Consider the following 21,676-nt stretch of genomic DNA (forward strand, 5'->3'; position numbering starts at 1 on the left):
GCCGTCTATATCACATCATGTCTTAATGCTTTGAATATCCCTTCCTGCCCTCATGCCGTCTATATCACATCATGTCTTAATGCTTTGAATATCCCTTCCTGCCCTCACGCCGTCTATATCACATCATGTCTTAATGCTTTGAATATCCCTTCCTGCCCTCACGCCGTCTATATCACATCATGTCTTAGTTCTTTGAATATCCCTTCCTCCCCTCATGCCGTCTGTATCACATCATGTCTTAGTGCTTTGAATATCCCTTCCTGCCCTCACGCCGTCTATATCATATCATGTCTTAATTCTTTGAATATCCCTTCCTGCCCTCATGTCTATATCACATGATGTCTTAATGCTTTGAATATCCCCTCCTGCTCTCATGCCGTCTATATCACATGATGTCTTAATGCTTTGAATATCCCTTCCTGCCCTCACGCCGTCTGTATCACATCATGTCTTAATGCTTTGAATATCCCTTCCTGCCCTCACGCCGTCTATATCACATCATGTCTTAGTGCTTTGAATATCCCTTCCTGCCCTCACGCCGTCTGTATCACATCATGTCTTAGTGCTTTGAATATCCCTTCCTGCCCTCATGTCTATATCACATCATGTCTTAGTTCTTTGAATATCCCTTCCTGCCCTCATGTCTATATCACATGATGTCTTAATGCTTTGAATATCCCCTCCTGCTCTCATGCCGTCTATATCACATGATGTCTTAATGCTTTGAATATCCCTTCCTGCCCTCACGCCGTCTGTATCACATCAGGTCTTAATGCTTTGAATATCCCTTCCTGCCCTCACGCCGTCTATATCACATCATGCCTTAGTGCTTTGAATATCCCTTCCTGCCCTCACGCCGTCTATATCACATCATGTCTTAGTGCTTTGAATATCCCCTCCTGCTCTCATGCCGTCTATATCACTTCCTATCGTACTGTTTTAAATATTCCTTCTGGTCCTAGTGTCGTCTATATCACTTCGTGTCCTCGTGTGTCTATATCACTTCCTGCGTTAGTGCTTTGACTATCCCTTCCTGCCCCAGTGTCGTCTATGTCACTTCCTGCCCTCACGTCTATATTACTTCCGGCGTTAGTGCCTTGAATATCTCTTCCTGCACTAATATCTGTATCACTTCCCGCGTTAGCACTTTGAATATCCCTTCCTGCCCTCATGCCGTCCACATCACTTCCTTTCCTCATGCCGTCTACATCACTTCGTACCTTAGACGTTTGAATACAAATTTCTTCCCTTGTGTTGTCTGTATCACTGCCTGTCCTTGCACCTGCAATATATTTCATTTCCTAGCAACAATAGACACCCAGTCTACTAAATAGATCAGTCATTGGCCGAAAGTAAAACGTATTTGCGAATATTATCCTTCAGTTGAAACCAGTGCTTTAAGATGATTAACCAATAATATGAGGGTCAGGAGCAGGGGCGACAACTGTAGCAACTATCATGGTTGATGATGTATTTTCTTTAGAAACAGTTTTGGGCCCTAGTGTCATGTATGGGTCTGTGCAACGGGCATAGTCATCTGGAAAAAATGACCTAAGCTAGACAGGTTCTCGAATGGCTTAGAGAGATTTAGTTCTATGGTTTTAAAACATTTTAACTCTCTGTCGTCTGAAACTACTGCTTTTGTAACAAATAATTATCTCATGTTTCAGAGATGGAAGTGGTTTTAGTCCGTAACTCTAAGCAGGGGTTATTCGATATGTGTATTTATCCATTCAAATTAATATCTCTCAAAGTTTTATTTTAAGTAAACTACTTCCTTTGAAACTGCAGTGGAGATACACATGGTTGTTAATTAAGTCAGTGTGTTGGATGCAAATAGGCCGGTTACTGGCCCATGTCGCCCTAAAACTGTAAAAGCCACCAACCACGGCAAGCAGGCTTTCTTTGACGTATGCGAACCATTACGTACATTCCCTTTAGCACTGAATGGACTATATTCAGTATGTTACCTCCCAATGTGAAGTAATGTGAAGTAAGGGGTTTATATACTACATTATAAACAACTGCTCGTGGTTAGCTCGTGGCGGATGCGAACCATTACGTACATTCCCTTTAGCACTGAATGGACTATATTCAGTATGTTACTTCCCAATGTGAAATAATGTGAAGTAAGGGGTTGATATACTATATTATAAACAACTGCTCGTGGTTAGTTCGTGGCGGATGCGAACCATTACGTACATTCCCTTTAGCACTGAATGGACTATATTCAGTATGTTACTTCCCAATGTGAAGTAATGTGAAGTAAGGGGTTGATATACTACATTATAAACAACTGCTCGTGGTTAGCTCGTGGCGTATGCGAACCATTACGTACATTCCCTTTAGCACTGAATGGACTATATTCAGTATGTTACTTCCCAATGTGAAATAATGTGAAGTAAGGGGTTTATGTACTATATTATAAACAACTGCTCGTGGTTAGTTCGTGGCGGATGCGAACCATTACGTACATTCCCTTTAGCACTGAATGGACTATATTCAGTATGTTACCTCCCAATGTGAAGTAATGTGAAGTAAGGGGTTTATGTACTACATTATAAACAACTGCTCGTGGTTAGCTCGTGGCGGATGCGAACCATTACGTACATTCCCTTTAGCACTGAATGGACTATATTCAGTATGTTACCTCCCAATGTGAAATAATGTGAAGTAAGGGGTTGATATACTACATTATAAACAACTGCTCGTGGTTAGCTCGTGGCGTATGCGAACCATTACGTACATTCCCTTTAGCTCTGAATGGACTATATTCAGTATGTTACCTCCCAATGTGAAGTAATGTGAAGTAAGGGGTTTATGTACTACATTATAAACAACTGCTCGTGGTTAACTCGTGGCGGATGCGAACCATTACGTACATTCCCTTTAGCACTGAATGGACTATATTCAGTATGTTACTTCCCAATGTGAAGTAATGTGAAGTAAGGGGTTTATGTACTACATTATAAACAACTGCTCGTGGTTAGCTCGTGGCGGATGCGAACCATTACGTACATTCCCTTTAGCACTGAATGGACTATATTCAGTATGTTACTTCCCAATGTGAAATAATGTGAAGTAAGGGGTTTATGTACTACATTATAAACAACTGCTCGTGGTTAGCTCGTGACGTATGCGAACCATTACGTACATTCCCTTTAGCACTGAATGGACTATATTCAGTATGTTACCTCCAATGTGAAGTAATGTGAAGTAAGGGGTTGATATACTACATTATAAACAACTGCTCGTGGTTAGCTCGTGGCGGATGCGAACCATTACGTACATTCCCTTTAGCACTGAATGGACTATATTCAGTATGTTACTTCCCAATGTGAAGTAATGTGAAGTAAGGGGTTTATGTACTACATTATACACAACTGCTCGTGGTTAACTCGTGGCGGATGCGAACCATTACGTACATTCCCTTTAGCACTGAATGGACTATATTCAGTATGTTACCTCCCAATGTGAAGTAATGTGAAGTAAGGGGTTTATATACTACATTATACACAACTGCTCGTGGTTAACTCTTGGCGGATGCGAACCATTACGTACATTCCCTTTAGCACTGAATGGACTATATTCAGTATGTTACTTCCCAATGTGAAGTAATGTGAAGTAAGGGGTTTATATACTACATTATAAACAACTGCTCGTGGTTAGCTCGTGGCGGATGCGAACCATTACGTACATTCCCTTTAGCACTGAATGGACTATATTCAGTATGTTACTTCCCAATGTGAAGTAATGTGAAGTAAGGGGTTTATGTACTACATTATAAACAACTGCTCGTGGTTAGCTCGTGGCGGATGCGAACCATTACGTACATTCCCTTTAGCACTGAATGGACTATATTCAGTATGTTACCTCCCAATGTGAAATAATGTGAAGTAAGGGGTTGATATACTACATTATAAACAACTGCTCGTGGTTAGTTCGTGGCGGATGCGAACCATTACGTACATTCCCTTTAGCACTGAATGGACTATATTCAGTATGTTACCTCCCAATGTGAAATAATGTGAAGTAAGGGGTTGATATACTACATTATAAACAACTGCTCGTGGTTAGCTCGTGGCGGATGCGAACCATTACGTACATTCCCTTTAGCACTGAATGGACTATATTCAGTATGTTACTTCCCAATGTGAAGTAATGTGAAGTAAGGGGTTGATATACTACATTATAAACAACTGCTCGTGGTTAGCTCGTGGCGTATGCGAACCATTACGTACATTCCCTTTAGCACTGAATGGACTATATTCAGTATGTTACCTCCCAATGTGAAATAATGTGAAGTAAGGGGTTGATATACTACATTATAAACAACTGCTCGTGGTTAGCTCGTGGCGTATGCGAACCATTACGTACATTCCCTTTAGCACTGAATGGACTATATTCAGTATGTTACTTCCCAATGTGAAGTAATGTGAAGTAAGGGGTTGATATACTATATTATAAACAACTGCTCGTGGTTAGCTCGTGGCGTATGCGAACCATTACGTACATTCCCTTTAGCACTGAATGGACTATATTCAGTATGTTACTTCCCAATGTGAAGTAATGTGAAGTAAGGGGTTTATGTACTACATTATAAACAACTGCTCGTGGTTAGCTCGTGGCGTATGCGAACCATTACGTACATTCCCTTTAGCACTGAATGGACTATATTCAGTATGTTACCTCCCAATGTGAAGTAATGTGAAGTAAGGGGTTTATATACTACATTATAAACAACTGCTCGTGGTTAGCTCGTGGCGGATGCGAACCATTACGTACATTCCCTTTAGCACTGAATGGACTATATTCAGTATGTTACCTCCCAATGTGAAATAATGTGAAGTAAGGGGTTGATATACTACATTATAAACAACTGCTCGTGGTTAGCTCGTGGCGGATGCGAACCATTACGTACATTCCCTTTAGCACTGAATGGACTATATTCAGTATGTTACTTCCCAATGTGAAGTAATGTGAAGTAAGGGGTTTATATACTACATTATAAACAACTGCTCGTGGTTAGCTCGTGGCGTATGCGAACCATTACGTACATTCCCTTTAGCACTGAATGGACTATATTCAGTATGTTACTTCCCAATGTGAAGTAATGTGAAGTAAGGGGTTTATGTACTACATTATAAACAACTGCTCGTGGTTAGCTCGTGGCGGATGCGAACCATTACGTACATTCCCTTTAGCACTGAATGGACTATATTCAGTATGTTACTTCCCAATGTGAAGTAATGTGAAGTAAGGGGTTGATATACTATATTATAAACAACTGCTCGTGGTTAGTTCGTGGCGGATGCGAACCATTACGTACATTCCCTTTAGCACTGAATGGACTATATTCAGTATGTTACTTCCCAATGTGAAATAATGTGAAGTAAGGGGTTGATATACTACATTATAAACAACTGCTCGTGGTTAGCTCGTGGCGGATGCGAACCATTACGTACATTCCCTTTAGCACTGAATGGACTATATTCAGTATGTTACTTCCCAATGTGAAATAATGTGAAGTAAGGGGTTGATATACTATATTATAAACAACTGCTCGTGGTTAGTTCGTGGCGGATGCGAACCATTACGTACATTCCCTTTAGCACTGAATGGACTATATTCAGTATGTTACTTCCCAATGTGAAGTAATGTGAAGTAAGGGGTTTATGTACTACATTATAAACAACTGCTCGTGGTTAGCTCGTGGCGGATGCGAACCATTACGTACATTCCCTTTAGCACTGAATGGACTATATTCAGTATGTTACCTCCCAATGTGAAATAATGTGAAGTAAGGGGTTTATATACTACATTATAAACAACTGCTCGTGGTTAGCTCGTGGCGGATGCGAACCATTACGTACATTCCCTTTAGCACTGAATGGACTATATTCAGTATGTTACTTCCCAATGTGAAATAATGTGAAGTAAGGGGTTGATATACTATATTATAAACAACTGCTCGTGGTTAGCTCGTGGCGTATGCGAACCATTACGTACATTCCCTTTAGCACTGAATGGACTATATTCAGTATGTTACTTCCCAATGTGAAGTAATGTGAAGTAAGGGGTTGATATACTACATTATAAACAACTGCTCGTGGTTAGTTCGTGGCGGATGCGAACCATTACGTACATTCCCTTTAGCACTGAATGGACTATATTCAGTATGTTACTTCCCAATGTGAAGTAATGTGAAGTAAGGGGTTTATGTACTACATTATAAACAACTGCTCGTGGTTAGCTCGTGGCGGATGCGAACCATTACGTACATTCCCTTTAGCACTGAATGGACTATATTCAGTATGTTACTTCCCAATGTGAAGTAATGTGAAGTAAGGGGTTGATATACTACATTATAAACAACTGCTCGTGGTTAGTTCGTGGCGGATGCGAACCATTACGTACATTCCCTTTAGCACTGAATGGACTATATTCAGTATGTTACTTCCCAATGTGAAGTAATGTGAAGTAAGGGGTTTATGTACTACATTATAAACAACTGCTCGTGGTTAGCTCGTGGCGTATGCGAACCATTACGTACATTCCCTTTAGCACTGAATGGACTATATTCAGTATGTTACTTCCCAATGTGAAGTAATGTGAAGTAAGGGGTTGATATACTACATTATAAACAACTGCTCGTGGTTAGTTCGTGGCGGATGCGAACCATTACGTACATTCCCTTTAGCACTGAATGGACTATATTCAGTATGTTACCTCCCAATGTGAAATAATGTGAAGTAAGGGGTTGATATACTACATTATAAACAACTGCTCGTGGTTAGCTCGTGGCGGATGCGAACCATTACGTACATTCCCTTTAGCACTGAATGGACTATATTCAGTATGTTACTTCCCAATGTGAAGTAATGTGAAGTAAGGGGTTGATATACTATATTATAAACAACTGCTCGTGGTTAGTTCGTGGCGGATGCGAACCATTACGTACATTCCCTTTAGCACTGAATGGACTATATTCAGTATGTTACTTCCCAATGTGAAGTAATGTGAAGTAAGGGGTTTATGTACTACATTATAAACAACTGCTCGTGGTTAGCTCGTGGCGGATGCGAACCATTACGTACATTCCCTTTAGCACTGAATGGACTATATTCAGTATGTTACTTCCCAATGTGAAATAATGTGAAGTAAGGGGTTGATATACTATATTATAAACAACTGCTCGTGGTTAGCTCGTGGCGTATGCGAACCATTACGTACATTCCCTTTAGCACTGAATGGACTATATTCAGTATGTTACCTCCCAATGTGAAATAATGTGAAGTAAGGGGTTGATATACTACATTATAAACAACTGCTCGTGGTTAGTTCGTGGCGGATGCGAACCATTACGTACATTCCCTTTAGCTCTGAATGGACTATATTCAGTATGTTACCTCCCAATGTGAAATAATGTGAAGTAAGGGGTTGATATACTACATTATAAACAACTGCTCGTGGTTAGCTCGTGGCGGATGCGAACCATTACGTACATTCCCTTTAGCACTGAATGGACTATATTCAGTATGTTACCTCCCAATGTGAAGTAATGTGAAGTAAGGGGTTTATGTACTACATTATAAACAACTGCTCGTGGTTAGCTCGTGGCGGATGCGAACCATTACGTACATTCCCTTTAGCACTGAATGGACTATATTCAGTATGTTACCTCCCAATGTGAAATAATGTGAAGTAAGGGGTTGATATACTACATTATAAACAACTGCTCGTGGTTAGCTCGTGGCGGATGCGAACCATTACGTACATTCCCTTTAGCACTGAATGGACTATATTCAGTATGTTACTTCCCAATGTGAAGTAATGTGAAGTAAGGGGTTGATATACTACATTATAAACAACTGCTCGTGGTTAGCTCGTGACGTATGCGAACCATTACGTACATTCCCTTTAGCACTGAATGGACTATATTCAGTATGTTACCTCCCAATGTGAAATAATGTGAAGTAAGGGGTTGATATACTACATTATAAACAACTGCTCGTGGTTAGCTCGTGGCGGATGCGAACCATTACGTACATTCCCTTTAGCACTGAATGGACTATATTCAGTATGTTACCTCCCAATGTGAAGTAATGTGAAGTAAGGGGTTTATATAGTACATTATAAACAACTGCTCGTGGTTAGCTCGTGGCGGATGCGAACCATTACGTACATTCCCTTTAGCACTGAATGGACTATATTCAGTATGTTACTTCCCAATGTGAAGTAATGTGAAGTAAGGGGTTTATGTACTACATTATAAACAACTGCTCGTGGTTAGCTCGTGGCGGATGCGAACCATTACGTACATTCCCTTTAGCACTGAATGGACTATATTCAGTATGTTACCTCCCAATGTGAAATAATGTGAAGTAAGGGGTTTATATACTACATTATAAACAACTGCTCGTGGTTAGCTCGTGGCGGATGCGAACCATTACGTACATTCCCTTTAGCACTGAATGGACTATATTCAGTATGTTACTTCCCAATGTGAAGTAATGTGAAGTAAGGGGTTTATGTACTACATTATAAACAACTGCTCGTGGTTAGCTCGTGACGTATGCGAACCATTACGTACATTCCCTTTAGCACTGAATGGACTATATTCAGTATGTTACCTCCCAATGTGAAATAATGTGAAGTAAGGGGTTGATATACTACATTATAAACAACTGCTCGTGGTTAGTTCGTGGCGGATGCGAACCATTACGTACATTCCCTTTAGCACTGAATGGACTATATTCAGTATGTTACTTCCCAATGTGAAGTAATGTGAAGTAAGGGGTTTATGTACTACATTATAAACAACTGCTCGTGGTTAGCTCGTGGCGGATGCGAACCATTACGTACATTCCCTTTAGCACTGAATGGACTATATTCAGTATGTTACTTCCCAATGTGAAATAATGTGAAGTAAGGGGTTGATATACTACATTATAAACAACTGCTCGTGGTTAGCTCGTGGCGGATGCGAACCATTACGTACATTCCCTTTAGCACTGAATGGACTATATTCAGTATGTTACTTCCCAATGTGAAGTAATGTGAAGTAAGGGGTTTATGTACTACATTATAAACAACTGCTCGTGGTTAGCTCGTGGCGGATGCGAGAGAATCCAAACACGGTGTTTGGAAGTGTTACGAGTTGCATTGGTAACCAACTCCATTCCAAGCCCGACCTTCCTAAATGTTGATGTATATGAAGCCTCAAGGCATTGCTTCGACTGTTTGAATGAATAGTTTACGACCAAATTGAAATAACCGATCACGTGATTAAGAATGAGGACTATGATTTATGGATATACAACTTCTTTTATTCATATCCATAGATCATAGTCCTCATTCTTCATCTACTCAACTTCTAGAATGACTTTCAAAGATGCGATCACGTGATTGTTTATCTTGTGTGAAATAGGTATTAGCAAGGGTGAGGAATATAAGGTATAGGAGGTGTTCTTTTATATTCTAAACGGTATTTTATAAGTTTTACAATTCAAAGTGTACTTTGAGTCATGTGTTTCATCAGAACGCAAAGAACCGTCAAACTAGGCACATCCAGTCGCAGAATTTGGAAATGATGTAATATTGATTTGAGTCCTTGTGAATTTTCATATTGTCATTCAGCATTATCGTTCAAGGCGATTTTGTCACACAATTATAACTCTATATGGGGCATAACCAAGGCTGAATATATTCGCAGAGTTTGAACGTCTTTGAATTCTTTCTCGATGGCCAGCATATCCTCTCCAAGCTCGTGACTCCTCAAACATCTACAATGTAGCTGACCAAATGAACTAAACCACCCCATTCAGTTTAAACCGACCATTTGCTATGAATGTAGCATTTTGGACAATATCGATAGGAATCAAATGAGGGTCTATAGAACAATCAATGTATTGCAACTGGCTTTGACACAATACATCAACAAGACGAAACGATATGAACAGTTAACATCGCCGAATTGTGTATCGCTATCAAGAATCAGTCATTTAATTACAAATACATGGCAAGTGTGGTTGAACTTTAGTTTTCCATCCTGCAGTTCTTCCTGAAATGTTTCTGAATCTGGACAATAGCAAACGTGGACATGCTTTGAATAATGTATTTGGGCGTTCACTTCATGTCGATAAAATACACAGACAAGCCCAATTTTCAGTTTCTTTTTCTAAACATCCAAACCCACTGTTTAATTTCACAGAAGCATTGTCCGTCCCTTTAAAAATTATCAACGAATCACGGCGACATTGCACGTCGCTGTGTATAATCATGGATTACCATGACAACTCCGTATGTTATAATAGCAATCTAAAGAAATACATAGAGAGTTGCAGTAATCACCATATCAGTCGCAGATAGAGGTTTGCTTTCAGAGCCTCGGGCTGGTGTTCAGTCGCATATCTTGAGACGGTATAATCTGGTGAGTGTGGCTGAGGATAGATCAGCTGAATATATTTCCAGAAGAAATAGCGTAGTAGCCCTAGGACACGGTATCTGGGAATAACATCGACTAAGGAAGACCTCTTTTCTCACAAGGTGTCTCTGTCAGTAGTTCTACATACAACGCCTCAGAAATACCGGAAAACGGAGTCCTTACCAAATATTACCAAATATTTCTTGTCAGGAATGATTCGAGGACTTTCCAAGAATAAATCCATTCTTGGTCAGATTACACTGAACGGCTTTTGCAATCAAGTGTATTGTCTAGGAGAGTGTACATTTATTATGAATAAACATCAAGAGTTTGAAACCGCCACCAAGATTGTGAAACGTTTCAAAGTTGAATCCTTTTTATTTGATGTTGCTGTTATCATTTTATAGAGAGATAGTATATGCTGGTTAGCTGAATTCCTGATTATCAGAAAAGCAAGGTCACCACAATATCTCCCGGAATCATAAAATCAGTAAGTGGAATGAACCGTTTGAGAAGCATTCTAGAAGTTGTGGTATGTAGAAGCCTTCGTCGGTTGTATACGATTCTGGATACAAAATAGGTTCACCTTTTACCTCAGCATAGAGAACAGTATCACTAGTTTGATATTCAGGGTACTAACATACAGCTGAAACGTGTGTTAGGGAATACACCTTTTAGGCATGACTATTGTCAGGGACCATCACGACCACACAACCGTACCTGTCTCCCACATAAAGCAGACGGCTCTAAGACATAATCAGTTCTGGTCAGGGCACATATAAAGCATCAACGCACTGACTCCCTGAGGTCCGGTTGTCCAGATGTAGATACATTATACAGTTACTGAGGACTATACAGAGAGAGCACGGCAAATAGATAACATGTAGGCATAAGCACTGCCGGTAAATACCGAGATATGTCAGCGCAAACCACGAGTAATGCGGAAATACAAAAAATGGCTTTTACTGTATTATTTATTGCTTCCATGAGCTGGTTAGCCTTAACTGGTTATGCAAATCGGTGGTCAAGTCAGCAAAGCAATGGATTGCTAATAAGCAAGCTTTTGAATGTTATTCAGAAGTAGTGCATGGAGACTATCAGGAGGAAGGTAATGAAGCAGTAGGAATATACCCCGAAACATCCCTCATATTACAGACGAAATTTTGATCAAAGTGGAATCAAATGGCAGTCATTTTACAACTTTAATGTCAAGAAACACAAAATCTAATGGGCAATCTTTATCCCAAGACAGCAATAGTAACAAAAGCTCACTCACCGCGTAACATATGGGTATATTTACAGGATGCAGAACGTGATATTTATCTTATTTCGGATAATATTCAGACTGCATTAAACAGGCCTGCATCAGCTACAAGACATGTTGGTGATTTATAGCTACAGGACTCATTGGTGATGTGTAGCTTGGGTCACACTTCGATAAATGCATCAACATCTAAATCCAGACTAACTGATGCCTTCCAGGAGGAAGTCCTGATTCCAGCTCATAATCCCGGATACAAATGCAGGACACAGTGGGTATACTTACATATTGATACCATATGTTTGTCTTCAATATCTGGTTCTTTTCATCAACGTCCAGGATCTGAATGAGTGAGAGGCCGAAGAGGACGTGGATGCTGTCGGATGTGTTGACGACCGGTCGCCCTTCCTTGCCCTGTTTCTTGTAGATGTCCAGAAGCTTCTTGACAAGCTGCTTCTCCTTTGAGGCGATCTTTACGGATTCCATGTCGGAGCTGGAGTCTGGAACAGAAGAGTAAAATAATGCAGAATGGTGTTCCTGAACCGGTGATTGCCTCATGGGGTGGGATATAAGGTCAAAACAATATCAAGCAGTGGTTCTGAAGATGTGCTTCTGTGTGGAACCTGTACTAGTAGTTGCACCTTAATAAGCAACATTCTAAGACAGTTCAGTGTGTCAGAGCTACCAGACGTGTTGAAGGGCGAGAGGAGACACACTGGTTAGACACTGACACATGCTGAAGGAGGTGAGAGGACCAATGTCTTCCGACATGGGCACAGCCCTTGAAGAATGGGTAGGGGAAAGCGGGTCTGGGTGTTTGGTATTGGGGGTCGGCAGTTACTTTTTCAGCACAGGCAGACACAGATACAACGTTATTGGAATGGAGCGGTATTCAGATTTCTATTACATTAGATGAATGTTAAACACGAATCTTACAGACGTCAGAGTGATAATCTTTGTCATTAACTGTAGATGAAGTCCAGTCTCGGAATCACCACAGGTCGAGTAGCCAGTAAGCTTCACGCTAACCTTAATTTGCCTCAACAAACACACTTGCATTAGACGTCTCCTGGAAAGTGGGCACAAGAGGAGATACAGAGTGTAAAACGCGATATATTACAAGTCCCTTTGATGATGGTATTAGCGGTACTGTGGGTGTGTGTTAATGCAGGAAATAAAAGCTTTACAGTGGTGAAACCTTTTGACTGAAGATGCACACATTTGTGTATAGAAAAAGGTGAGGACATTTGCAGGCTCACTGTATCTGGCATTATAACTTTTTGTTGCAGTTGGTCACGAAAGAGAATTCCAACAGTATTACTGCCAACCCTATCTTGTGAGAAGAAAAGAAAGACAAAAGATAAATGCATGAGTGCAACATCAAAGCAAACCATTAGCGCCTAGCTGCATTCCGCCTGCCATAGCTGGAGGACAAGAGTAACGAACACCCCTTGAGGATGGTGGAGGTCAACTTGTCGGCATTTGTAGCTCTTTAGTACACCATCTAACCCTCTTCGTTTCTAGCTATCTGATTTATCTTGGTGGATGAAGTCCTAGACGTTGAAACAATGGCATCATTAATCACATTGCTTGCACAGCCTCTGTCACGACGTCTGTGCCTCCAGAGGAAGCCGGCAACGCTAATGCCTCTTAGGACTATCACGTCAGCTATATGTCTTAGGTGCCAGTAATTTTGGCTTGGTCGAACTAGAAAAGGACCTCTCTCTCATCTGTACTTCAGGAACTTTGGGACCTCCCTACCCATAAGACAACCGTTGCACAAAGGTTGACATCAAAAAGTTTACGAATCACTGTTGGTTTGCTTCGCTGGCTCAAGTCGAGGAGTTTTAGTTGGAGGTAAAACACTGCTGTAGCATATCAAGTCATCTTTCTTATGATGTGCTATTATTGTATGTAGCTACATGTTCTTTTCAGCGAAGTGCAATGTTTACCTAAAACACACAAGGCGTTCTCGGGGAATGAAACAGAACCGGTTATTGATCAAGGTGCATTAATAATATCTTGAAAATCCTGATAAAGCCAACCAAACACTAACACATTCTTTTCTTGTGAATAATCTATCTTCAAACAAATACCCAATGCACATTCAAGTGCGCTTCATTTCAGTATTCGATGCCTGTTTAACTTTGGTGGAAAGACGTGTCCAATGGCAGGCTTTCTCCACGAGCTTTGCGAGGAGGCAAGTTGAGAGAGAGGACGGTGTGGTATTTACAGACGCCAAGTATTGAGTTAAAGGGCCACTCATACGACATTGTGGCAAGCAGAGCCTAAATCTCAGCTTGACTCTTTGTAGTTCCTAATCCACTTATAATGGCGTCTCGGCCATCTGACTGACACACGGCTATTTTGGTAGGATGCCAGTTCAAATTTGGTTTTCATTTATCAGGCCTGTTAATCTCTCTCCAACAGCACTGTGAGGTGCAAATACTAGCAGGAAGAAATAACACAGGCTAATATGGCGGGAGTACCAAGCATAATGATTAGTCCGTGATGAGATGCATCCAGGAATATCCCTAGTTTAACTGTCCAATCAATTCTGAGAAGGAGCTTGCTGCAAACAACCTAAACTCATTAATATTACTAGAAAACATCCATCTCCGTTTTACAATTTCATTTACTCCTCCGATTTGTCACAATAACCCCATCAAAGTTACCCACGTCATAAATGACAGTAATGCCAAAAAATTGAACCTTGATTTTATTTGTGGCTGCTGCGTGTATTGGGAATTGCCACATTTGACGTCTATTATATCTACACTATTCAACCTAAGCATCCATGCCTTTATTCATCACAGTCTGATCAGCCTAAAGTTGATCGCATGCTTTGACTTCAATGGAAACCCCGAGAAAAAAGGCTGCCTGCTTTCAAGGAAGGCGGATCTGATTCGAATCCAAACAAGAAGGTCACGTGGTCTATCTTCCGTACGTTGGCTGGGCTACTTTCCGTCTAGTAAAGACGCCGGCAGCAAACAGAAGCAGGAATTGGAAATATTAGCCTGTCTTTAGTCCTATCAATGTCTTAAACTGGGAATCGGGGTCTTAATTACTGGGGTAATTCGGAGGCAGAAGGGCTCGGTTCCTTCAACACCAAGATGGGCTTAATCCAGCTTCAATCAAGAATTCTACCGCCAGAGACCAAAGCCGAAAATACCAACTGCTTTTTAATCGCTTTGGTTTCGCTTTGTGCAAATGGGGTGCGTTTGACTGTCCCCGAGTAAACATACACTTCGGAAGCCATTGCACGCTCCATCTTCCTTTAATGATTTGAAAGAGTGTAAATTTGCCGAGGATGATGGTGGGACACCCTGAGCTGCCGCGTCGGTGTCGGGTGTCCACATCGTTGCACAGACGGGAAGAGAACCTGCCCCGAAGATCAGTGATTAAGTTGTCCTATTGGCAGAGGATCACTCGAGGATTCAAAACACTTCTCCAGTCACTAAAAAAACTCCCGTCTGTCGCCCCGATCGATGGACAATTAACAGTTCGATCTTCCTCTACTTTAGTGGGCAGCCTCCTATGCTGTTGGGGACAGGATGAATGCTGAAGAGAGTAAAGTCCCCAGCTGGCTGACTCTTGTTATAACTTGAGGCCATTATCTGCAGGGTAACTGAGATTCATGTGAGAAAAGACTACAATAAAACAACGACATGACGAAGAGTGAGAAGATGGACAACGAAGCATTTGTGACAAGACGACAGTAAAATAACCAACATAGGAGAAAATGGCTAAGACAGTTCGCGAAGAGACGGCTAAAAAATCACGACCTTACAGGGATTGAGAAAAGAACTGACATGTGTGTAGAGAGAGGACAATAAAACATGCGACTTGACGAAGAGAGGGGAAGAGGAACACACAGCTTTTGTGAAAAGACGACAAGGAAACAAGCAGCTGGAAAGAGATCGGTAGAAAAGGAATGAGACGACTGTGTGAAAGGCCAAAAAAAGGTGTCTTGATAGAGATCGGAAGAACAAAGACACATGCGTAAAAAGGAGAGAATAAATAAAAGTACCAACTTGACAAAGAGAGCTGTGAAGGGCTAAAATAACTGAAAAGACGGCCATAAAACAAACGACTGATGAGAAAAGATGAGATGATTGTGAGAAAAGGTGAATCAGAAGCAGGTTGACAGAAAGGGGCGAAAAGGAATTGAAACTAACGCATGTGTGACAAGAGGACAGATATAGACCAATGGGGGATGATACGCATTTGAGACACGATACGAATGAGATAACTGATCCGATGGAGAGTGCGAACTGACAAAGAATATTGTGTTAGTAGACGAAAATAAAAATTGACTTCGACATAGCAGGGAGTAAAGAACTGAAGACGCAACCGTCTGGATACATGTGTGCGTGCGGTGTGCGTATGTGTGTGTGGTCAGTGTGTGTGGTGCGTGTGTGTGGTCGGTGTGTGATGTGTGTGTGTGGTATGTGTGTGATGTGTGCGTGTGTGTGTGTGTGTGTGTGTGTGTGTTTGTTTGTGGTGTGTGTGTGGCGGGGGTGGGGGTGGGGTGGGGCAGAATTGTCAATTTCACCATAATTATTAGCGGCTAATGATGGCACGCTTTAAGTACGGGCACAGATTCTCACTTCTTGTTGTTGCTTATTTGTTTAACTGTCTTAGAACCGTTTAACATCTTCTGGCAAGAGCATTCGTTCCATGGAGCAATGATGAACTAGACTCGCATCATACAGTGTACATAGACTTCAGTAATAGGTAACTTTGATTTGACCATGCCTAATGCCGATCGACAGGTAAATTCACATGTACCCCAAAATAATTAGAATCTAGATGTAATCACTAATATTGAATGTGAGCAACATTCCGTCGTCAAACTGAATTACAAATGAACACAATGCACTCCCTAGGTGTGGTTACAAAATGTTTTATAAGTGCCTGACATGTATCATACACACCAAAATAACACTCATTCTCAATGTACCTTTAGCTGATGTATGGTACTGGTGAAATGGGGGTTAAATGACAGTTGGTGTGGTAATCGCTTGAGAAGAGGTAAGAAGGTAGTCAGGGATTGTGAACGTTGGAAACGAGATGGTTGTACAGAAAAATAGCCCGGGGTCGGACGAGGAAAAGCTAAGGAAATGTCTGTGATTGTAAGAAGTCACGAAGAGGGAAGGGTACACAAAACTCGCGAGGTTTTGCACGAGGTTGAGAAGAGGATAAGGGTACAAAAAAGACGCGGGGGTTTTTGAGTTTGAGAAGCGGGAAGGGTACAAGAAAGTCTCGAGGGATTGTTTGAGTTTAAGAAGAGGAAAAGGTACATGCAACTCGCGAGGGATTGTTTGAGTTTGAGAAGACGCCAGGGTACAATAAACTCGCGAAGGGTTTTAGAGTTTGAAAATAGATAATGACACAGGAAAGTCGTCCAAGGGAACGATAAAGGGAAGTAGTCCAAGAGCTGCTTGAGAAGAGGTATATTACAAAATCGCCAGATGGAAAACACCTGAGAAGCGCCAGGTGTTACAGGATATCCATCCTTGGTTGGAAGTGCGTGTGTGATTGCGTGCACTGGAGATTAAGGTCTCGCCCAATAAAGCCAGGAAGGGAAAGACAGTGCTGAGGGTTAGGGGTGCTATAATCCCGGTTAAAAGACTTTCGTCATGTCAAAGGCACGTATTTAGATGTAACTATTTGAACAGCGCTGAATAGGAGAGATGGAAAAAGCGTTGAATGTGGAAAAGAGGACATTAAAGACGACGAACGAGGTAGTAAAAGACAAGCAATGAAAGGAGATGGGAAAGTGTGTAAGAACGACCGCAAAGACGAGGAAGGAAGAAGACTGAAATATAACAGAGGACGGGACTAAGCGGCAGAGAGAACAGCAACCTAAGAAAGGCGGACCAAGCAATGACTACATCAGTTCTGTAGTGATTCTCCTCCATGAGACAAGATGACATCAGTCCATACATAAGGGATGGCCATGAATACTGACTGGTCACAATAATATCATGGTTGATGCCCTTAATGACCAGATGCCGTGATCACAGACGTTGATAAACCGTTGCACTTCATCACCTCAATATAGATGTGAACTGACTGAATAATTAACATATCCAATTAACTAAAGCCACTGTAGCTAATCCGTAAACACGCAAAGGCAACTTCCTCATTTTCAGCTGGTGATGTAACAATTCATGGGGGCAGGCATACACAGCGACAAGCCAGCATATCCGCCTTTGTACAGAGAGATTAAATACATCCCAACGTTCATATGGTCGGATTATAAAGACAGGTCATATCTATTAAATCAATGTCCAGTTTATAGACACGATGGTGGTTGACAAGCCTGGGGCACAGCATTGGAAACTTTTATATCTGGGATAAGTCTTCTAACACAGGGAAAGGTTCATGACGAACTATTAACCTTTATGTTGGAATGATCAACTGAAATAACATTTCCATAAAGTGCATGTTTCACAAAGCTGGTTGGTCAGGAACAAATATGACGTTGCGACACTTCATTACAGAGAACAATACATACACAGTTCATTACACCATCTGGTTGTAGGAGTCGCCACTATTCTGTACAGGCTGATATTTCATTCATTTGCACTGTGACTATAAGGAATGTTAGAATCCTCAGGGAAATAACATAATATCTGTAGATCATGACAGAATGTCTCTCACCTAGGCTGGAGGCGTACACTATTCGGGGCATGTATTTTTCGAAGCTTGATGGTTATTCGCAACATTTTTTATAACATACATATGTTGTGTCAAAACTGCTAGCTCTGCAAGGGACATAACACACACACGGGGAATGTGTTCTTAACCGTTAAACCTGTATTGTTAACAGCAGAACATACTTATCAAACACCCAGCCATTCTGTGTGAAGACATTACGACATATTGTCATCGACAGCACAACTAACTCTGCAAGTTATATCTACACAAGGACGTGTGTTGTTAAAGACTTGCACTTCTGGATTGTTGCACTAATTTTAACCTACATTGTTAAAACTGGTGAATGTATAGTTACAAATAAGACCTGGACTAAATACATGAAACCTCATTCTTTATGCTTCTGGGCACATATTTCCCATATGCTCTATCCTACAATATAATTAGGGTTAGGCAGTTTGGTGTAATTCAGTATCCTATTCACCTACAGCGAATGGCAAGTATGCACATATTTATCACTCAGTATTCAATACTCCTAATGTGAATAGCCAGTCTGTGAAGTATGGAGTAACTCTCTACGAAATACTCCTATTGTAAATAGTCAACCTATGATGCATAGACTAATTTCACAGTCAATACTACAAACTGTGAACAGTCAGTATTTGAAGTATTGCGTTATTTAGCAAGGAATAAGTGAAATGTGACGATCTTAAAGGAAACCGATATGATGCAGGGTTTTGAGACAAAAAACGTGATCATGCATATGTCAACAATTCCGACACCCTGGGAATGTCGTACCTTTCTATATTGATAATGCATCCTTTAATTCCCATAATCATGTGAAGACACTGCATTTGAAAAGAAAGTATGAAGTGTTCAGCTACTGGGTGGAATGTCAACGATGTACTGATATATGATCCAGATATCGAGAAACTGGCGATCGTTTTAATTCCTAGATGACAAGGGATACATCAGCAGCATCACCATCATGTCAGTCAGAACAGCCAATAGTGAACATTCAACATAACCGTTAGAATTATGGGTTGTTTACAAACCGTCCACATGAAGCAAAGACTAATATAAGGCATTTTCCTTTGGACCATTGTTCAGAGACGAAGGAATGACCCTACATGTTCAGATATGGGTCTGGACCATCGTAAAGAGACCAAAAGGAATGACCCTACATGTTCAGACAGGGGGTCTGGACCACCGCAAGAAGACACAATGGGATGAGCTCACACGTTCAGACATGAGGTCTGGACATCGTAAACAGACGCAATGTGATGACCTTACATGTTCAGACAGGAGGTCTAGGCAATCGTAAACAGACGCAATGTGATGACCACACAAGAACAGAATGTATGGAGTAGAGTCGGTCAAACGGAAGGAGCTCCCACGTTCAAGCATTAGGTATGGACCAGCGTGTTGGCAAAAAGGAGTGAACCCACGGGATCAGTGGCGTGATTTACCATCCGATTGACACATCACCGAGGAATCGGCTCCTACGTCATGGACCAAAAGTCAGATATACAAAGGAATGAGATCACACGATCACGAGTAAAAAACACTGTCAGTCAGAACAGATTGAGCTAACAGGTTTTGGAATTACGTATGTATCGCCCAGAGACAGGAATGAGTGGGCTAATAGGTTCATGAGAGTTGTAGCCCTGCCTCCCAACACAGAGGAATGAGCTTCACACACAAGTGAATGAGCTCAAACGTCCAGGATTTAAGCATGAATCATTTCTGAAAATTAATGAAGTGAGCTGACACCTTCAGAGGTCAGGCCAATTCACCGTTTAGTGAGTGAGTGTTGGTTTAAACCACGTTTAGCAATATTCCAGCGTTATCACAGAAGGAGACACCAGAAGGGGACATCACAAACTGAACCCTTGGTTTAGAGACAAAGGTTTAAGCGCTCAAGCGTTCAGGAAAGAAGCTTTAATCATGGTTCACACACAAATAAATTTAGATGAGTGACGTCGTTTACTTGAGACTTGAGCAGTTGGATTACACAGGAGCACAGTGGCGTGAGATCGTTTACTTCAGGAATGAAGTATTGCATCGTACAGGGGCAGAGTAGTGTAAAGTCGTTTACTTGAGACTGGAGTCAAGTTCAGGAGCAGAGTGAGTGAGGTCGTTTACGTCACGCATTAGGTATTGGATTGTACAGGAGCAGAGTGAAGTGAGGTCGTTTACTTGAGACTTGAGGTATTGGATTATACAGGAGCAGAGTGGAATGAGGTCGTTTACGTGAGACTTGAGTTCTGGAAAACGATCGAAGCAGAGTGGAGTGAGATCGTTTACTTGAGACGTGAGGTATGGGTTACTACCGAAGCAGAAGTGTCAGCAGCTTTTCATTTTTATCACTTCAGAATTTGCTGACGTGTGAAATGGAAAATAAATGACTCGATAAACTGTCAATTCCCCTAGATTGAAATCTTAAATCAAGAGACGACCTCAAAGCTCCGAACACTCTTAACTGTCTTAACTACTGCTTCGTATATTGCGACAGTGATCTCAGACGCTGATGAAACCTGCGTGGCATGTATACGCTTGGAAGAATTGTAAAGACTTACATCTGCCAGTACTGATGCTGTTTCTGTTTAGCTGGTACCTGTCCGCTGGCCCTAAATGAACGTACCCAATGTATATTAATGCAAACTGTAGGATAATTACCAGATTGTACCATATATTACATTTAAGATTTGTAAGGTCAGATATAATGCGTGTTAAAGGTTCAGGCAATTTCCACCAGGTATCATGGTCCCTGCTCTGTAGAGTTGTGTTGGAGCAGCCTGGCTATGATATTTAACTCACTGACTCTATACAGCTGTGAAATAGCGACCTGTTATCATGCAGCCTTACTCTGCATTATTGTAAAGTGATCTGTTATCATATTCCCGGACTCTGCATTACTGTTGCAGCGCAGTTTCAGCGACGTTTCAGCGACCTGGCTCTAAATGGCTGTGTTATAGCGACTTCTATCTGAATAGTGTCCAGCCAGCTTGTTTCTTGACTCATAAGTAGCTGTATTTCAGCGAGCTGACGCTGAATAGTAGTGGTTTAGCGACCTGACTCTGAGTAACATCCAGCCAGCATGTTCCCTGGCTCTTTACTACCTGTATTTCAGCGATCTGTATAGGATTAGCTGTGTATATAGCATGTTCCCTGACTCTTAAGTAGCTGTATTTCAGCGATCTGTATCGGATTAGCTTTGTTACAGCCACCTGGCTCTGAATAGCTGTGTTTTAGCTACCTGGCTCTGAATAGCTGAGCTTTAGCTACCTGACTCTGAAAAGCTGTGATTCGAAGCTGTGAATAGC

The 21,676-nt window shown here is 41.3% G+C and overlaps 1 protein-coding gene across 1 annotated transcript in view; it reads right to left on the bottom strand.

The window, feature by feature from the left end:
- Positions 1–21,676, bottom strand: part of LOC137284810 (neuronal acetylcholine receptor subunit alpha-10-like) — a 163,017-nt gene that overhangs the window by 51,784 nt on the left and 89,557 nt on the right. Inside the window, exon 5 of the mRNA XM_067816799.1 lies at positions 11,973–12,187. Coding sequence (XP_067672900.1) covers positions 11,973–12,187 — 215 coding nt within the window. The remainder of the gene's footprint in view (positions 1–11,972; positions 12,188–21,676) is intronic.

The sequence above is a fragment of the Haliotis asinina genome, chromosome 5 (assembly GCF_037392515.1).
Source record: "Haliotis asinina isolate JCU_RB_2024 chromosome 5, JCU_Hal_asi_v2, whole genome shotgun sequence".
NCBI lineage: Eukaryota > Metazoa > Mollusca > Gastropoda > Lepetellida > Haliotidae > Haliotis > Haliotis asinina.